We start from the raw sequence: 17,324 nt of genomic DNA, 5'->3' as shown, positions 1-17,324 counted from the left end.
GCTGAGAATAGGGTTTTTTCTTTGGAGATGGGAAGGACATGTTGAAATGGACACTTTCTATCTTTTTCCATGAGTAGTCAAACCTGCTTATTGCAATGAGCTATGACTTGAAAGGAGGCTGTCAGGAAAAAAGAAAATGCATAAATATACCCATCTTATATTCACAGAGGCTGCACACCTCATTTATTTATTTTACAATTTACCCTTTCCCCGTTAGCCACTTTCCCAACTCAGTAGGCTGTCCCCAGTCCCCATGAACATATTGGGAGACTTTTGCAGCTGATGAGTATGGGAAACTTCAACCAAGTGTTTTCCGTGGTTGTATGTTTAGATTAACTCAGTTGGATTTATTATTGTTTACTCTCAGGTCTTGGTTTTTTGGAAAGAATAAAAAATGATTGTAAATTAATACTAGAATCAGGAAACAAACTACCATAGAAAGTAAGAGAAGCTTCAGAATTTGGAAGGCTAATGCAGATCTTACAAGTTTCTTTCAATTCAGCTGGTCTACCCTCGTTGGGAAGTTTAAACCCAAACATGAATGGGTAGCTTTGTCTTTCATTTGTTACTGTGGTACAAATAGTACTATTGTGGTACAATAGTACTACAGTTAAAAGGTTATTAAATAGTTAATGCAATCAAAATAATAAAATAGCATCATATAATATCATACAATTAAAAGACCAAAATATAACTTAGTAATGCCACTACCACTCCCCAGTTCTCAAATCTTCAGTCTTTTAAAAATATATTCTCTCTTTTTTCCTTTTCTTTGGTCTGAGACCAAGTAGCTCATGTGATTGTTTATGTGGTAGCTGGTACCATAGTCTCTCAAGACTGAAGGATGCCTAAACGGTACCAGAAAATTAACAGATATTTAACGCAAAAAACAATAATCCACAATTATTAAATTGTGAACGGTTGAAATGACATTTGGTGGAAAAAAATAAGATAAAGATTATAAAAACGGTAAGAGCATAAAAAAGTGAGCTCACCACCTATGAAAAGGCATCACCTCCTCTGCCTTCTTTGTTATTACTTCTTTAACTCAAGCATTCTACAGTGGTGCCTCACTTAACTGGGATAATCCATTCCAGCGAAATCGCTGTAGAGCAAAATCCTCGTTAAGCGAAATAAAAAATCCCATTGAAACGCATTGAAAACCTGTTCAGTGCATTCCAATGGGCTGAAAACTAACCGTCCAGCAAAGATCCTCCATAGGGGCGGCCATTTTCGGTGCCTGTAAAGCGAGGAATCCATCCAAAAACACAGCGGGTGGCCATTTTGAAGCCGCCGATCAACTATTTTAAAAACCGTCTAGCGAAAAATCGGTTCCTGAAGCAGGGAACTGATCATCGGGAAGTGAATTTTGCCTATTAAAACATTGTTTTGCGATCGCAAAAGCGATTGCAAAACATTCATCATATAGTGGTTTCGTCGTTTAACGAGGCAATCGTTAAGCGAGGCACCATTGTATATGATTTTATCTGGTGGTCTATTTTAATACATAGAGCGATCTGTACCCTAAATATCTAAACCTTTTCATACAACTTTTTATCTAAACTTATCCTAATCCTACTTCTTAATGTGTATCCAAATCTACCAAAGCCTAACTCTTGTCTAACTCTGTACCCACTACTCATCCACTCTTAGATACATGCTACTTCCTCTCCCTCGGTGGTGGTGAAAACAGTCAGAAATACGGTTCTGTAGATAGATTTTTCTCCAACTCCTAATGGTCATTACAGTCTTCCCTGGCACCCTTCCAGCACTCTTCTGTCACTCTGTCCCTTCCAGGAAGCAAACAGACACTTTACCTATGTCTGGGTCTATCTGTCTGTCTGCGTATCTATCTCTCTAGCTACAGTAGACAAGTAGGGACTGAAATCTCATCATTCTCCTTTCAGCGGGAAAAAGCATAATACTGCTCTTTAACTAAAGGCAACATGAAGCCATTTGATTAATAAGGAAAATTTTCTCTCCCCCTTTTATTGTTTCTTGGGATTTCTGCTATCATCACTTTTGTTTTCTGGTCTCTTAATTTTTCCCTGCTGGAGCTTGTGGTGTTTTTTCTCTTGGGTCAGTGGATCAACTTGCACTGGGCTCATTGAACTATGATAATCTTCTTCCTTCTTAAGTTGTGCTGCAGGATATCCGGCCAGGATATGTTTCTCTGACATCAATGTATTCTACATATCTCCATTTGATATTTTTAGGAGATACCATGATCATCTTTGAAGATATGAGTCACTGTTTCTCATGGTTTGTAACGACTTCAACACATTGCAGTCAGTTAACAAAATAAACTGTCACAAATATAGTACTTCAGTTTGTAAAGAGCCCACTCAGTTGCCAGACATTCTTTCTGCGAGACAACACAATCATATTTTTCTTTGTTCGTTTTACAAATATCTCTCCCTCGGATTCAAACTGTGCTCCACCCAGTGTCAGGTTGCTTATTGTTACATACAGCACTGATGTTACCTGTCTGTCATGGGTTTGGAGGGAAAGTTCCATCCTATGGGGAGTGGAAGGCGGGACATCAGGAGGAGGGGCTGTACTGTATATATATGTGATGCGTGTGAGGAGACGCTGGGATGTGAAGAAGCAGCAGCTGGGAAGAAGAAGCTGGTGTGGGAGTCTGTGTGACAGACAGGGTAATACTGTGTGTCAGAGTACCAACCTGATAGGTTCAGGTGTCTGTTGGTTAGCCAGAACTGATAGGTTCAGGGTCTGTGCTTCAAGTTAAGGGTTCTGTGTGAACCAAACTGTATGCATGTATGAATGAGAATAAGCCACGTTACTTTATCTTATTCACCTGATCATTTTATTTTCCTGTGTGTTGTATTTAAATAAACCTTGTTCCTTTATTTGTTAAAAATCCATCCCTGGTCTGTGTGACTCCTTACAGGGAATGGTTGGTGGCAGCTTAGTTAACGTGTGGCAGATCCCAGTAGGTCTGGGTTTGTCACATTGATTGGTGTCCAGCGTGTGGGATACGACTGGTCCAGTTGTCCAGTGGTACAGCAAAGCCTTGGCAAGTGTGCCCAGAGCAAGGGGGGTCTAGTCAGGGACAATCTGAGGCGCGTAGGTAATCTTCTAGGTGTACCTCACGGGGAGGTGCGCTAGTGGAAGAACGTGCCAACTGGGGACTAGATTAGGGAGCTCTGAGGCAGCCTGTTTTGGCGGGAAAAAAGCTGAGGCAAAACTGTAAAGTAACAGTGATTTAGCCTGCCTGCTGAGAGGCCTAGCAGAGGGGGGTAGACTCTGGCTCGCAACTGTTGCAAGTTAGTGCTGAAGAACAGCAGCAATCTATAGAAAGCTGGTTCTGAGGCAAAAGAAAAAAAAAAGTGGTCGTTTTATTTTGAGGCTTGACTTTTTGAAAGCAGCCTGTTCTGAGGGGGGATTATGCCCTTGACTCGAAGCCAGATGGCAGAAATGGGTGAAGTGAAAGACCCACAGGTGGACCAAGGTTCTGAGGAGGAATTTGGCTCAGTGCAGGATGAGAGCACGGGAGAGCAGAACCCAGAACTCAGAAAAATGCTCCTAGCCCAACAGCATGAACTGAGGGTGAGGGAAATGGAAATCAGAAGAAAAGAAAGAGCTGAAATCAGTCAGGCAGAGGCAGATGCCAAGAAAAGGGGAATGGACATGAGGATCAAACAGATGGAACTGAAACTCCAAATTAGAATGGTACAATTAGAATTGAAGTTCCTAAATAAGTTTATTAACAATTTATCAGTGGAAGAAATGTCAAAGAAAGAAAAGTATGAGGCTCAGGCCAGACAAAGTGAGCAAGATCTTGAAAAATATAATCAGCAAAAAGACATTAAATTAAAAGAAATCAGAGATAAGACTGAAGAAAAAGTAAAAGAGATAAAAGCTAGGGCTGAGGAAGAAATTTTACAGATCAGGGCTGAGTTTGAGGCCAAGCAAAAGGAGCTGGATTTGAGAATAAAAGGGAAAAGCCAGCAAGGGGGAGGGGCCCATGGTGCAGGGAAGCCCTCAGAAATGAAACCAAGACCTCAGATTTTGGAGGGAAACCCAAAACAAGATGAGAAAGACTCAAAATACACCAGAAAATGTTATTTCTGTCAGGGAAAGGGCCATCTAATCTCAGAGTGTGAGAAATTAAAGCAGCTAAAAGGAATTGTGCCTCAGGATTTGAGTGGGACCAAGCCAAAAGCTGTGTTCTGTGTCCAGAAAGAGCAAGGCTCATTGTCACTGAGGGAGCCTGTTGCCATGGCTACTCAATCTGGAACAGCTACATCTGCTGATCAGGCTGAGGAAAATGGTCCTCTTGTAGAGGTCAGGCGCTGCCTACTGGTGAGAACAGATTCTCAGTTGTTTGAGACAGCAGGGGTGGACGTAGGAATACTTGACCATCAGTATCGGGGGCTGCGGGACACTTGTTCTCAGGTGACCCTGTGCCATCCAGATATTATTCCTAGGGAGTATGTAATCCCAAATGAGAGCATGAAGGTGGCAGGGATTGAGGGGCAGATAATCTCACTGCCAGTCGCGGAGGTACCTGTCAACTTTCAAGGCTGGAGGGGAGTTTGGCGGATAGCAATTTCATCGACTCTGCCAGCAGCCGTGCTCGTGGGAAATGACCTGGCTGAACATGTGAAAAGGGTGCTAGTGATTACACGCTCACAAGCCACCATGGGGACAGTTCAGGGGGGTAATGATGAGCCAGAGACGGAAGCAGAGGGGAGTTCAGAAGCTGTGGTGGAAACCTTAACCACAGACAGCCGATTTGGCCAAGAGCAAAAGGCAGACGCCACTCTCCAAAAGTGTTTTGAACAGGTGACTGACGCCCAGCTAACACCTGAAACCCCAGTGAGATTTCTGGAGAAAAAGGGGATTTTATATAGAGAGACCCTGAGGAATATCTCAAAAGGGGGAGATGGGATCAGAAGTCAGCTGGTGGTACCTGAAAAGTATCGCCCCATGATCTTACAAAGGGGGCACTCTGACATGTTTGCTGCGCACTTAGGGGTGAACAAAACACAGCAGAGAATCACACAGAATTTTTACTGGCCTGACATAGGGAAGCAGATCAGGGAGTTCTGTAAACAATGTGATGTGTGTCAAAGGCAGGGGAATAACTGCGACAGGACCAAAGCAAAGTTGTGCCCTTTGCCTGTGATTGACACTCCGTTCAAATGCATAGGGGTGGATATTGTGGGACCTTTGCCCAAGGCCACAAAGAGGGGGAACAGGTTCATTCTCACCATTGTGGACCATGCCACGAGGTACCCTGAAGCCATACCCTTGACTAACATTGAAACTAACACAGTGGCAGATGCCTTGGTGGGGTATATGTCCAGGATGGGATTTGCCTCAGAAATAATCACAGATTTGGGCGCATCGTTCACATCAAAGCTCATGAAACGCTTATGGCAAATCTGTGGAATTAAGCACAAGGAAACTACTGCCTATCATCCTGAAAGTAATGGGTTAACTGAGAAGTTCAATGGGACTCTAATGCGCATGAGTAGGGCTTACTTGGCAGAGAATCCAAACAATTGGGACCAGAAGCTGCAATCCCTTTTGTTTGCTTATCGATCAGTGCCACAAGCCAGTACCGGGATCAGTCCATTTGAACTTTTATTTGGGAGAAGGGTGAAAGGGCCCCTGGATTTAATCAAACAAAATTGGGAGCAGATCACCCAGGATGACCCACAAGGTGTTGTGACATATATAGACTCTTTAAGGAAGGACCTAAAGAGAAACCTAGAGCTAGCAGCAGAGACCCTGCAAGCTCAAAAGGTCAGAAAGAAAGATTGGGATGACCAGGAAGGCAGGGAGAGGCACTTTGACCCAGGGGAGGAAGTGCTTTGGCCTAGGCCCTGCAAAAAGAGCAAAATGCATCTGGGTAGCCCAGAAATAAAATATTTGGGTCACATGGTAGGGGGAGGAGTGATAAAACCCCTGGAGGCCAAAATAGAAGCTGTTCGTGATTGGCCTAGACCCAACCCCAAGAAAAAAGTCAAATCATTTCTTGGGTTGGTGGGCTACTACAGAAAGTTCATCCCGAGGTTTAGCGAGATTGCGGCTCCGCTGACTGATCTGACGAGGAAGAAGGCTGATGACCGCATCCCGTGGACCAGCGACTGTGAGGAGGCGTTCCAGAGGTTGAAGCAGGCGCTCATCAACTATCCAGTGCTGCGTGCTCCAGACTTCGACCGGGAGTTCATCATCTACACCGATGCGTCTAACAGCGGGGTAGGAGCGGTTCTTTGCCAGGAGGATGAGAATGGTGACCAGCATCCAGTGTCCTACCTGAGTAGGAAACTCCAGAAAGGTGAGAGACATTTGGCAACCGTGGAGAAGGAGTGTCTGGCAATAGTCTACGCGATCCAGAAGGCCAAGCCTTACATCTGGGGAAGACATTTTGTTCTGTGCACTGACCATTCACCACTGCAATGGTTAAAGACAATGAAAACCCACAATAGCAAACTTATGAGGTGGGCTTTAAACCTACAGGACTATGACTTTGAAGTGAAGGTGGTCAGAGGGTCAGTGAACTGTGTTGCTGACGCCTTGTCAAGAAGACCTGAAGAATGAAGACGGCGAAAGAAACATGGACTATGTATATATATTGATGACAAAAAGTTAAATGTACCTGTTTTTTGAACTTGGTTTGTATGAATAAAGGTAAATTGATGTAATGTATATGGTAAATGTTTAAATGCCTAATTGCTATGGTTAACTTAGAATGTAAGTATAAGTAAGTATGATATGGTATGTATAACTGTTGTTGTGTGTTTTATCCAGGTTGTTTTTTGGGAAAAAGCACCTTAGCTTTCCCCCTACAAAACAACTTATAAAGAGGGGAGGTGTTACATACAGCACTGATGTTACCTGTCTGTCATGGGTTTGGAGGGAAAGTTCCATCCTATGGGGAGTGGAAGGCGGGACATCAGGAGGAGGGGCTGTACTGTATATATATGTGATGCGTGTGAGGAGACGCTGGGATGTGAAGAAGCAGCAGCTGGGAAGAAGAAGCTGGTGTGGGAGTCTGTGTGTCAGACAGGGTACTACTGTGTGTCAGAGTACCAACCTGATAGGTTCAGGTGTCTGTTGGTTAGCCAGAACTGATAGGTTCAGGGTCTGTGCTTCAAGTTAAGGGTTCTGTGTGAACCAAACTGTATGCATGTATGAATGAGAATAAGCCACGTTACTTTATCTTATTCACCTGATCATTTTATTTTCCTGTGTGTTGTATTTAAATAAACCTTGTTCCTTTATTTGTTAAAAATCCATCCCTGGTCTGTGTGACTCCTTACAGGGAATGGTTGGTGGCAGCTTAGTTAACGTGTGGCAGATCCCAGTAGGTCTGGGTTTGTCACACTTATTTCCCTATGGCTGCCCAGTCATTCACACAAACAAGTTTCAAATTCCAGTAGCTTGAAACTTAGTGGTGTATGGCCTATGTGACTCACAGATGCACAGTTTTTGCCTTTCTACACAGCTGTGCTATGCGTATTGGCAGGAGGCCCTTCTGCATGCAACTGCATATGAGCCAGCAGGGCTCCCATTCTCCCTCTTAGTTATTTTTGTCTGCTGCATTCTTTGTAGCACTTTCGGATCTTCTTCTTGATCACTGTCAGTGAGCTATTTCGTATTTGTCATCCTCTGGTTCTTTGCAGTTTTGAATAGGTTTCCTTTAGATCACCATTATGAGCTTCATCATTCATGTTTCTATTAATTTTTTCTGACTCAGATTGCAGTCACTTTCCATGAGTACAAAATAATGTGCTGAATGTGGGCAAAGATTCCTCGGACTCATGTACATTCCAAGTGTTTTTATCTTTCTTTCTTTCTTTGGCCTTATGAAAGCCCCTGAGATTGAAAGTTTTGGTGTTGTCAGAATTTATCCAAACTGTCCCTTAAAGATAAGCAACTTGTCTAAAAATCTCTACTGTATTTGGGAAAAATTATTGGAAGCTTTTGAGCGTTTGATCCAGGCTTATTCTCCTCAACTTACAAATGTTTGTTTGGAAATATTTGTTTGTCTGTGATGAATCAATTCCTCCCAACTCCAGCCTCCATGTTAATGTTGACCATCCCACCATCACTGGCTCTCCCTGCATTGAGGACAGAAGCACATGATTTCCCACTCTCCACACCTAAATGCAAGAAATAAAGGAGAGCAAGGAGAACAAGCGTTGTTTGATGTTGGCTTTCTCATCCAAGATTCTGATGTCAGCCAAATTACAGATATAATATCTTATCCATGCCCCATCAGCCTTGGCAGCTTCCCTGAGCACTCATTGCCTCTTATTAGATACTCTAGACCAGTGGTGTCGAACTGTGGCCCTCCAGATGTTCTTGGCCTTCAACTCCCAGAAATCCTGGCCAGCAGAGGTGGTGGTGAAGGCTTCTGGGAGTTGAAGTCCAAGAACATCTGGAGGGCCACAGTTTGACACCACTGCTCTAGACACTGAGGTATTTCTAGATCACCATCTTCATGCTGGTTCTGTCTCCAGATCCCTGTCTTAACCCAAATTGATGTGAGGCTTGGGGTTAACTATGCAGCCATTTTATTAGCTATCATATTATCTGCTGATTATCTACCCTACTAATGATAGAGATGCAAAGGATGTATCGTCAACATCAGTCCTGCAGTCTGTCTCCACAGGATTGCTAAGATCCTCCCGTTTTGTCATAGTCCCATGTTTTATATCATTCTCGCTTGCCGTTTTGATTTGTATTATTATTGAGATGACCCAACTGGGACTGATGCCGCTCAAAGCATTGCTATTGAAAGTGGTAGTCCAGTTTCCCTCATTGGTTGCTGCTGTGATAGCAAATCAGTAAAGAAGATAGGTGCTCTGTTAGTTCGTGTCCATAGGGATAGGGCTCCTGCCAGAATGTGCAAGTACACAGAAAACCCGTATGTTGAATGAACTGATGGCTGCTCAAAGAACCGCAGTTACAGGCAAGCAACCTGTTCATTTTTAAAAGAAAACCTAAAACACATACACATAAGATATATGGTAGCAGGGTAGATAAAAATCAATTATTTTTAAAAATAAAATTGATACAATCCTTGATTTATTTATTTATTTATTTATTTAATTTTAAATTATTAATTAATTAATTTATTAAGTCATGATTTAAATTAAAACATTGATTTTTAATTTAAATTGTCAAAATATCTGATTTTTAAAATTTAAATCATTATTTAAATCAATTTTATTACGAAAAACTAAAACCAAATCCACCTTGTGTGGTAGCCTAATATAGGGTGTGGAGTAAAGCAAGGGCAGTGTAGAAATGAATGCATTCATATTTTTTAGAAAACTGTGTATGTACTAGAAACGTACTAAAGAAGTATGTGAATGTATCTCAAGAGATGCATTGTAGCTCATTTCATGAGAGGCTATTCTTTTAAGAGCATCACCTAACTTTCCCATCTGCATTGATCTGACATTGTACAATTAAAGTATTTGCTTTGGAGAAAGTATTTTGATGAGTAAGATACTGTACAGCAGGTTCTGTTAGTGGGATTGGACAGGACAGGACTGTGCTGCTCTTTCTTACCTGTCTCTTTGCTGCCAAAATGGAATTTGCTATCTGAGAGAGAGAAAAAACACGAGAAAGTTCTTTCTGTTTGGAAGTGAATCTTATAATTCACCTGGTTTTCATCTGATTCATTTTATTACAGGAAGACAAAAGAAGGCTGCTTAGAATAATTAGCACCCACCATCCAGTCATCCTAATGACTCATTCAGCATTGCCTTTTGGATATCTTTTCAGATCAGCTTGAAGTTTTGTTCTTCTGTTTTACAGTTCTTTAGTATCAGAAGAACATAACATACAGTTACTCTATAACTTCCATAACTATTGTGTTTCCCCAAAAATAAGATAGGGTCTTATATAAATTTTTGCTCCAGAAATGTATTAAGGCTTATTTTCAGGGGATGGTGTTTTTTTAGATGTACAACAATCTACATTTCTTCAAATACAGTCTTGTCATCTTCTTCTGGATGGTGCACAATGGTGGAGTGCAAGGTTTCATTTCATGGGGTAGGGCTTATATTATGGGCATCCTGAAAAATCATACTAGGGCTTATTTTCACGTTAGGTCGTATTTTGGGGGAAACTATATTTTTTAATGGGATAGTATTTTGTAATAACCCTTTCTTTGCTAAGTTTGTGATAGGGACAAGAACATAAGATTTCTGCTCTTTGGAAGCATTTTCCTAACAGCAGGATGCTTGTAGGGGACCAACAAGTACATGAAAATACTTGCTTTCCACTCCTAGAAGTAGCATGTATTGTTTACTTACCATGACTAGTAGCCATTGATTGTTTCATCCTTTTTTTGTGGGGAAGGCGGTTCATTGGGGGGATCAGTGCATTTTATTGTCCTATTACTTATTTTGGTTTTGAAATGTTTTAAAGAGTGTTTTTATTTTTTAAAAAATTGGTATATGTTTAGTCAAGAGAGCAAGTGTGGGATAGTGGATATAGTGATGAACAAGACCTGAGAGGCTTGGATTCAAATCACCACTTGGTTATGGGAGTGGCACTGGTAAAACCACTCTTAAATATCTCTTGAACCTTGAAAATTCTGTTAGGGTCTCCATAAACTGAATGTGATTTGATGGCACATGACATATATTTGGTCAAATTTTGCTTTTGTGATTTATTGCGGTTTTATTTGTATGTATTTTTTAGTGATTTGCTTGAGTCTAAGTACTGAGAGAAACATGGGATAAAAATGAAGTAAATAAATAAATCCCCTTTTTGGTGATTCTGGCAATTCTTTAAAACTGAATAATGACAGGAAAGTTTTTGTATGGTAGTAGATTTTGATGTTTTGATTTTGATTTGATTTGATTTGATTTGATTTATTTATTTATTTATTTATTTATTTATTTATTTATTTATTTATTTATTTATTTATTTATACCCCGCCTATCTAGTCATTTCGACCACTCTAGGCGGCTTACAACATGATAACAAGTTCTAAAAAAATTATAACAATTAATTAATTAAATGATTATATAAGATGGGAAAAATAAATCAAATAAAGAGGGGAAAAAAAGGAAAGAGGACAGGAATTAACTGGAAGGGAACGCCTGCCTATGCATCCGTGTTTTTAGTTGGTTCTTAAAAGTACCCAGCAAGGGTGCAGCGCAAATCTCCGGAGGTAGGTTATTACAGAGCCGAGGAGCCACCGCCGAGAAAGCCCGGTTTCTAGTTCTTTCTTTCCGGGCCTCCCTCAGCGTCAGGCTCCTCAGCCTCACTTCCTGGCTCGCACGGGTGACATGGGTAGAACTAGTTGGGAGTAAGCGTTCCGCCAAGTATCGAGGTTCTAAACCATTTAGGGCTTTATATGTAAGCATTAACACTTTGAAGTCAATGTTCTCCTGCATCCACTGCTGTATGGCCCCCAGGCAGTGCAGGAGGGACAGGACGGCATCACCTGCAGTTGGTGAAAAGGAAATATAGAGCTGGGTGTCATCAGCATATTGATGGCACGATGCTCCACATCCCCTGATGACCCCACCCAGCGGCCTCATATAGTTATTAAATAACATTGGGGAGATGATCGACCCCTGTGGAACCCCACAATTGAGACTCCATGGGGCCGAAATACTCTCCCCAAGCTGCACTCTCTGGGGGCGGTCCTCCAAGAAGGAACGGAGCCAGGCTAGAGCCAAGCCACCGATACCAAACTCAGAGAGCCTCCCCAGGATTATACCGCGGTCAACGGTATCGAAGGCTGCTGAGATGTCGAGGAGGACCAACAAAGAAATTTTACCATATTTATTTATCCATATTCCTCTTAAATTTATGAGATAATTATTACAGTAGCAGTTCTATGCATCATAGTCATTCTCTACTTTAGTGGACTCTTAAACTTGTAATTTAACCATGTGTTCTTTTTTCTCTTTAAAGTAACTGATTTCACTTTCTAGCAGCTATTAACTCCTGCTTTTTGTTTATGTGTATTATGGTCATGTCCCTTTCTCATACTACATACATCATCAGTATTTCTTGCTGAGATACTTGTCTGCATGTTGAACAAATATTTGTAGTTTTATTTAAGGGTTCTCAAAATTCTGGCATAATGTGCCCCCTTCCTTCAAACAAAGGGAAGAATTTGTGGCTGAAATCCAGTATTAATTCACTAGTTAGGCCCATTGAATCAGTGGAATTTGTGGAGAAGTTTACTCAGCAGATCACCACTAATTCAATGGGCCTGCTGTAGCTTCAACTTGCTACTGGATTCCAGCCAATCTATTATCCCTTTTGGGAAAGAAAATTGGCTTCATACCATGGTTCTTTGATTACTGTACATATATGGAATTAATGCAGTTTCTCCAAATATCTGATTACTGAATCATTTCTTTTTCCCCATACTTATCAGAATATGACAGTTTCTGAATAAAATTGACTGCAGATTCCATACTTACAGTCAAAAGGATTTAGTTTTTTCAATAAGAATAATTCAGCCTCCCTTTTGGCCCTCAGGTCACAAATCTGAGCATTCTTCCTGATTGTAAGTGGGTTGATCTACAGTAGCCATCCATGGAAACACTCAGTAGGGTGCTTCCTGCATCAGAATCCTCTAAACAACACATTGAGCAGAGATGGAACTGATCTGTTTTCCTGTGGAATAGTGAAAGCTGATTTTGTTGAAAGTAGGACTAGAGCAGTAAACCATGTGCCAGGGACAGCATTCTCCTTTGGTGAGTGGGTACCTTTGGGCTCTTGGCAGTTTCATTGTTTTTAAAGGTATATTACCGGTTGTATCATGGAATAGTAGTGTGACCCAACAGGTACTTGAGAATGCATAATTTGAGAATTTCTTGATAACCCAAACATATAAAGTGGTTATCAGTTATTACATCCAGTTTTCAGATATAGCAATGTTATTCTGTTATTATATGATCATTGCTTCTCATTCTTCAGATTGTTAATTATGTAATGGATGCAGAAAAAAATCATGGTAAGTTGATCCATCAAACATTGCACAGCTTAGTAAAGAAGCACAGTAGCATCTGCAATGTGTCCAGTTATCTGCATTTAAAAATTTGGATTGAAAAATAAATTCCTCATCTCACATACTGATTTGGAAACTGTATGCATGCAGAAACTGTATTTTTCTTTGAGTTTATGATAAATAGGGTAGCTTTCAGATATGAAATGAATTATAAAAATGTTTTTCAGCCAATGGTAACGACAACAAGAAATTCAAAGGTGAAGATAAAATGGATGGGGCTCCTTCTCGTGTTCTTCATATCAGGAAATTACCAGGGGAAGTGACAGAAACAGAAGTTATTGCTTTAGGCTTACCTTTTGGTAAGGTAACCAACATTCTCATGCTGAAAGGAAAGAACCAGGTACTTTCTAATTTTGTCTTATTCTTTTAAGATAGAAAACATCCACCCACCCAACAACCTAAACACTCTGACTCCCGGGGGGGGGGGCTGTACTTAGTAGTGGAGTTGAGGGAGGAGATGTCTCCTTATATTTGCTTTAGCAAAATCTGGAAAATTATTTCATGTCATTAGGGGCAAAAATCAAATGACTGATTTTTATAGGTATTACTATAGCAGGCTTAAGGGGAAAAGTTAGATCAGAAGTTTCAGTATAACTTTGTTGGGGACCTGCTTCATTTTTCCAGTGCTCACTCAATTTTGTCTTTTGTTGCTCTGTAGAAAAAACACACTATGTCTAGGCATAGTCCACCAAAGGTTAATTAGTGGCACATAGATTTTAGCAGGTAACAAATTTTTCTTTCCAGTTTTTTCACTAAAAATAATGCCGATGTCAGCTGTCAGAATGATTAACCAAAGGTTTCTCTCTCACTCATCCATCACTGAGCAATTTAGGCTCATCTTTCCTAAGTTTACCAAGTTTAAGAAATTACGTACTGCTGTTCTATACCAGTAGAATAAAAATCTTAAAATCTGCCAGTCCTCTGATGCCAGGAAACATTGAAAATACTGTAATTTCAGTATATCTTGGTAATAATTAATACATAGGTCATGCCAAGACATGCTAAATGTTCCTGTATGTGCTCAGTAGAATGTCCAGGCTTTAGTTAATATCCCTGTCACACCCTTATGAGCATATGTGTAGGGTTGTGTGGGGTGCAGAGATTTACCTTGTTTGAACCCAGCTGAGATTTAGCTCAGTTAAGCTTGCCCATCATGAAGAACATAGGTGCTCTTCCATGTGCAAGCAGCATAACTGTACATGCTGAGAAAGTAGAGGTTCATACATACACTTGGAAGGAGAAAGCAAGATTTGTTTAATATTTGTATAACTCTTTCACTAACAATCCATTTTTGCTCCTCCTAACAGCGTTTAAGGAGAATTGATGAGCAAGGGCCTCCTATTCTTTGTCCTTCTCCTATTTGAGACTTCCTAGTTTCTCGTGTGTCTTTTCTAGGAAGTGAACTCTTCAAATTTCAAATATCCAGATTTAGCTTGATAGTTGTTTATGTTTCTAGTGGCATTTCTATAGTATTTCTATAGTTATACAGTATTACTTTGGTTTAATGCTTTGATTTTAACATATTTAAGTTCTTTTGCTCAAAAATTTGGCAGTTTTTTTTTAAAAAAAATTAATCTGAGAAAATTCCTTAAGTAAAGCCACCATTCAGCTAAGCATATTTACTTGGAGTAATTCCCATTCCATTGCATGAGGTTTACTCCCAATTACATACTCACACATGCTTAGCATTTATTTTTCAGTGTTTGTCCTTCTTTTACTTTAGACCAGTGGTTCCCAACCTTCGGCCCCCAGATGTTCTTGGACTACAACTCGCAGAAATCTTGGGCAGCATAGCTGGTGGTAAAGGCTTCTGGGAGTTTTAGTCCAAGAACATCTGGGAATGCAGAGTTGGGAACCACTGTTTTAGACAAAACCCAATTGAAATAATTCATTGTTTAATAGCTACATTATTTGTGAAAAAAAGTATTTTTTCAACATGTTCTATAATTCATTGGATGTGTTAGGCATTTGATATTTCTCAATCTGAAGTCATTTGACTGATGACTTTACAGCTGTTGGATTCACCTATAAATGGCATCTACAAACAGACATATGAAACTTCATATGGTACAGGTGAATTTTATTCAGTGTTTATTCAGATTACTTAAGTTTATTCAGAGCTCTCATCTGGAATTGTCAAGATACTAGCCATTAGTTTGCAGGAAATAAAAAGCAACTATAACCTTTTCTTATATACTTATATGACCCACGGTATTTTGAAAACTGCCTGTTTTTAATACTAAGTTGTGTAATTGGCAAAGAGGTAACTGAGTTCTTTCAATAAAGGAGAAAGTCCTGCCAACACCTCCAGAAAGAGGTGATTTTATTCCCTGCACTGCCTACAGCAAGAAGTAGGAAAGTAATTCCCTCTCTCCCCAACAGCCCCCAGAACCACCTGAAAATCTCTGTTTTGAATGGTTTACCAGCCCCTCTGAGCATATATTGATCGTGCATTAAAGGCAAGAGGAATTGCCTCTATAGTACTTGGAACTGTCTTCTGTCACGATAGGTATCCATTTTCAGTCTGACCATTAGTTTGCATGGAATAGAGTCTTAAGAACTAGTATGGGTGACAAAACTCTGTTCCCTGCTTAGCCAGGAGTTACCTGTGAGATGTAAGAGATAAGATGCATCTTTCTGAAAATCTTTAGGATTTTCTTGAGCAAGAAGTCTGTGGAATACTTTCTACTGACTAATATTTTTATATTGAAAATGTCATCAACTCTTTAATTAGCTGAAAGACTGATTTTAGGGGAACAGTTCTACATATTCCTTCCCTGAGCATACTTTACATCTGTATGACTGAAGGAAAACTAACATTTACTATGCCATGATACTTTTGGAGAAGCAGCTAAAGTAATCTCTTGATTAAACCATATTGTTAGCAAAATTGAACTTTGATTACATAGATCATAGAGTCTAGCAGACTAACATAAATGTCAACTTTGATATCCTTTAAGGGCATTTCAGGCAGGTAAATTCAAAATTTGACTTTGAAATCAGACATCCAAGTCAAGAAATGACAAGTTTTTAATATTCTATGGCAAAAATCTAGATTTGTTCTGCCTGTATTACAGGCAGTCTAATGAAAAATAATAATCTGTGCTACCTTGCGCAGTTCTTATGGAACATTTATTTACCTATATGGTATTCGGCATAAAAAATAACTGGTGGGCTATGTTGTTTAATAGAGGGTTTTTAATTGTCTTTTTTCAGACTGAAACCTGTGGAAAATGCAGATATTTCTTACAGTATGGGGAAAAACACAAAACACATTTGTTTGTTTCATATGCCATTTTTCTCTTCACCATGCCATTTATGTTTGTTGTTGAGATAGAGGTCTTTTCAGAAATTAAGGGAATAGAGCAGTGTTCCTGTGTATTTGTTCAAATTGGACAAATTTCAGATACTTTCAGTCTACATTCCCCTTAATTTTCAACTTTGCCCCCATGCTGGGTTCCAGCCGCAACTGGAACCAAAAGGGTTGGAAACACTTGCTGTGGGGATGCAGCACTGTGTGCCTATGCAGCTTAGGGGGGACCTTGCTTCCAGTGCACTGCTGATGGGCTTGACATTTCATTTGCTTTTTAAGGTGATAGAATCTTGAGTGTTGCTGCATGTTCAGCTCTTCACATTTTTCCTTGTAACCAATATAGTCTTGACTACTATGATTCTTCGCCTTTACTACCCTGTTTCCCTAAAAATAAGATCTAACCTGAAAATAAGCCCTATTATGATTTTTCAGGATGCTCGTAATATAAGCCCTACCCCAAAAATAAACCTCAGTTAAGTGAAACCCCGCCCTCCACCATTGTGCAGCAACCAGAACCATTTTACATGACTGTAAAATAAAACATCCGCTGAAAATAAGCCCTAATGCGTTTTTTGGAGCAAAAATTAGTATAAGACCCTGTCTTATTTTCGGAGAAACACAGCAATTGGACAAGCTGTACAATATTAATACCTCCCTTTTTCAATAGAATGCTTGCTCATACAAATCTATAGTGTATGTGTTTCTCTTGTTTTACAGTAAGTTTCTAAATTCTGGGTGGCCTCCATAAATGCTATTAACATTTGACTTCAGTAATACAACTTCGCATATTCAGAATTTATTTATTTAAATTTATTTATTTAATTTTTTTTTACCCTGCCTTTCTCCTTAAAAGGAGCCAAGGCGGATTACAGCATTAGAAGATAATATTAATGCTAACAACAGTGAGTTTACAAATCTTAAAAATGATCAAACAAATACCATAGTAAAAAACACAAGCAACACTAAAACACATTCAAAGCA

The 17,324-nt window shown here is 39.9% G+C and overlaps 1 protein-coding gene across 4 annotated transcripts in view; it reads left to right on the top strand.

Moving 5' to 3' along the window:
• The window catches only part of PTBP2 (polypyrimidine tract binding protein 2), a 105,962-nt gene that overhangs the window by 41,792 nt on the left and 46,846 nt on the right, over positions 1-17,324 (top strand). For all 4 annotated transcript variants that reach the window (XM_072997959.2, XM_072997961.2, XM_072997960.2 and 1 more), the window contains exon 4: positions 13,198-13,370. In XM_072997959.2, coding sequence (XP_072854060.1) covers positions 13,198-13,370 — 173 coding nt within the window. The remainder of the gene's footprint in view (positions 1-13,197; positions 13,371-17,324) is intronic.

Source organism: Pogona vitticeps, chromosome 4 (assembly GCF_051106095.1).
Source record: "Pogona vitticeps strain Pit_001003342236 chromosome 4, PviZW2.1, whole genome shotgun sequence".
Classification (NCBI taxonomy): Eukaryota; Metazoa; Chordata; class Lepidosauria; order Squamata; family Agamidae; genus Pogona; species Pogona vitticeps.
The sequence above is the reverse complement of the archived record's forward strand: the minus strand, read 5'-3'. Positions and strand labels throughout refer to the sequence as shown.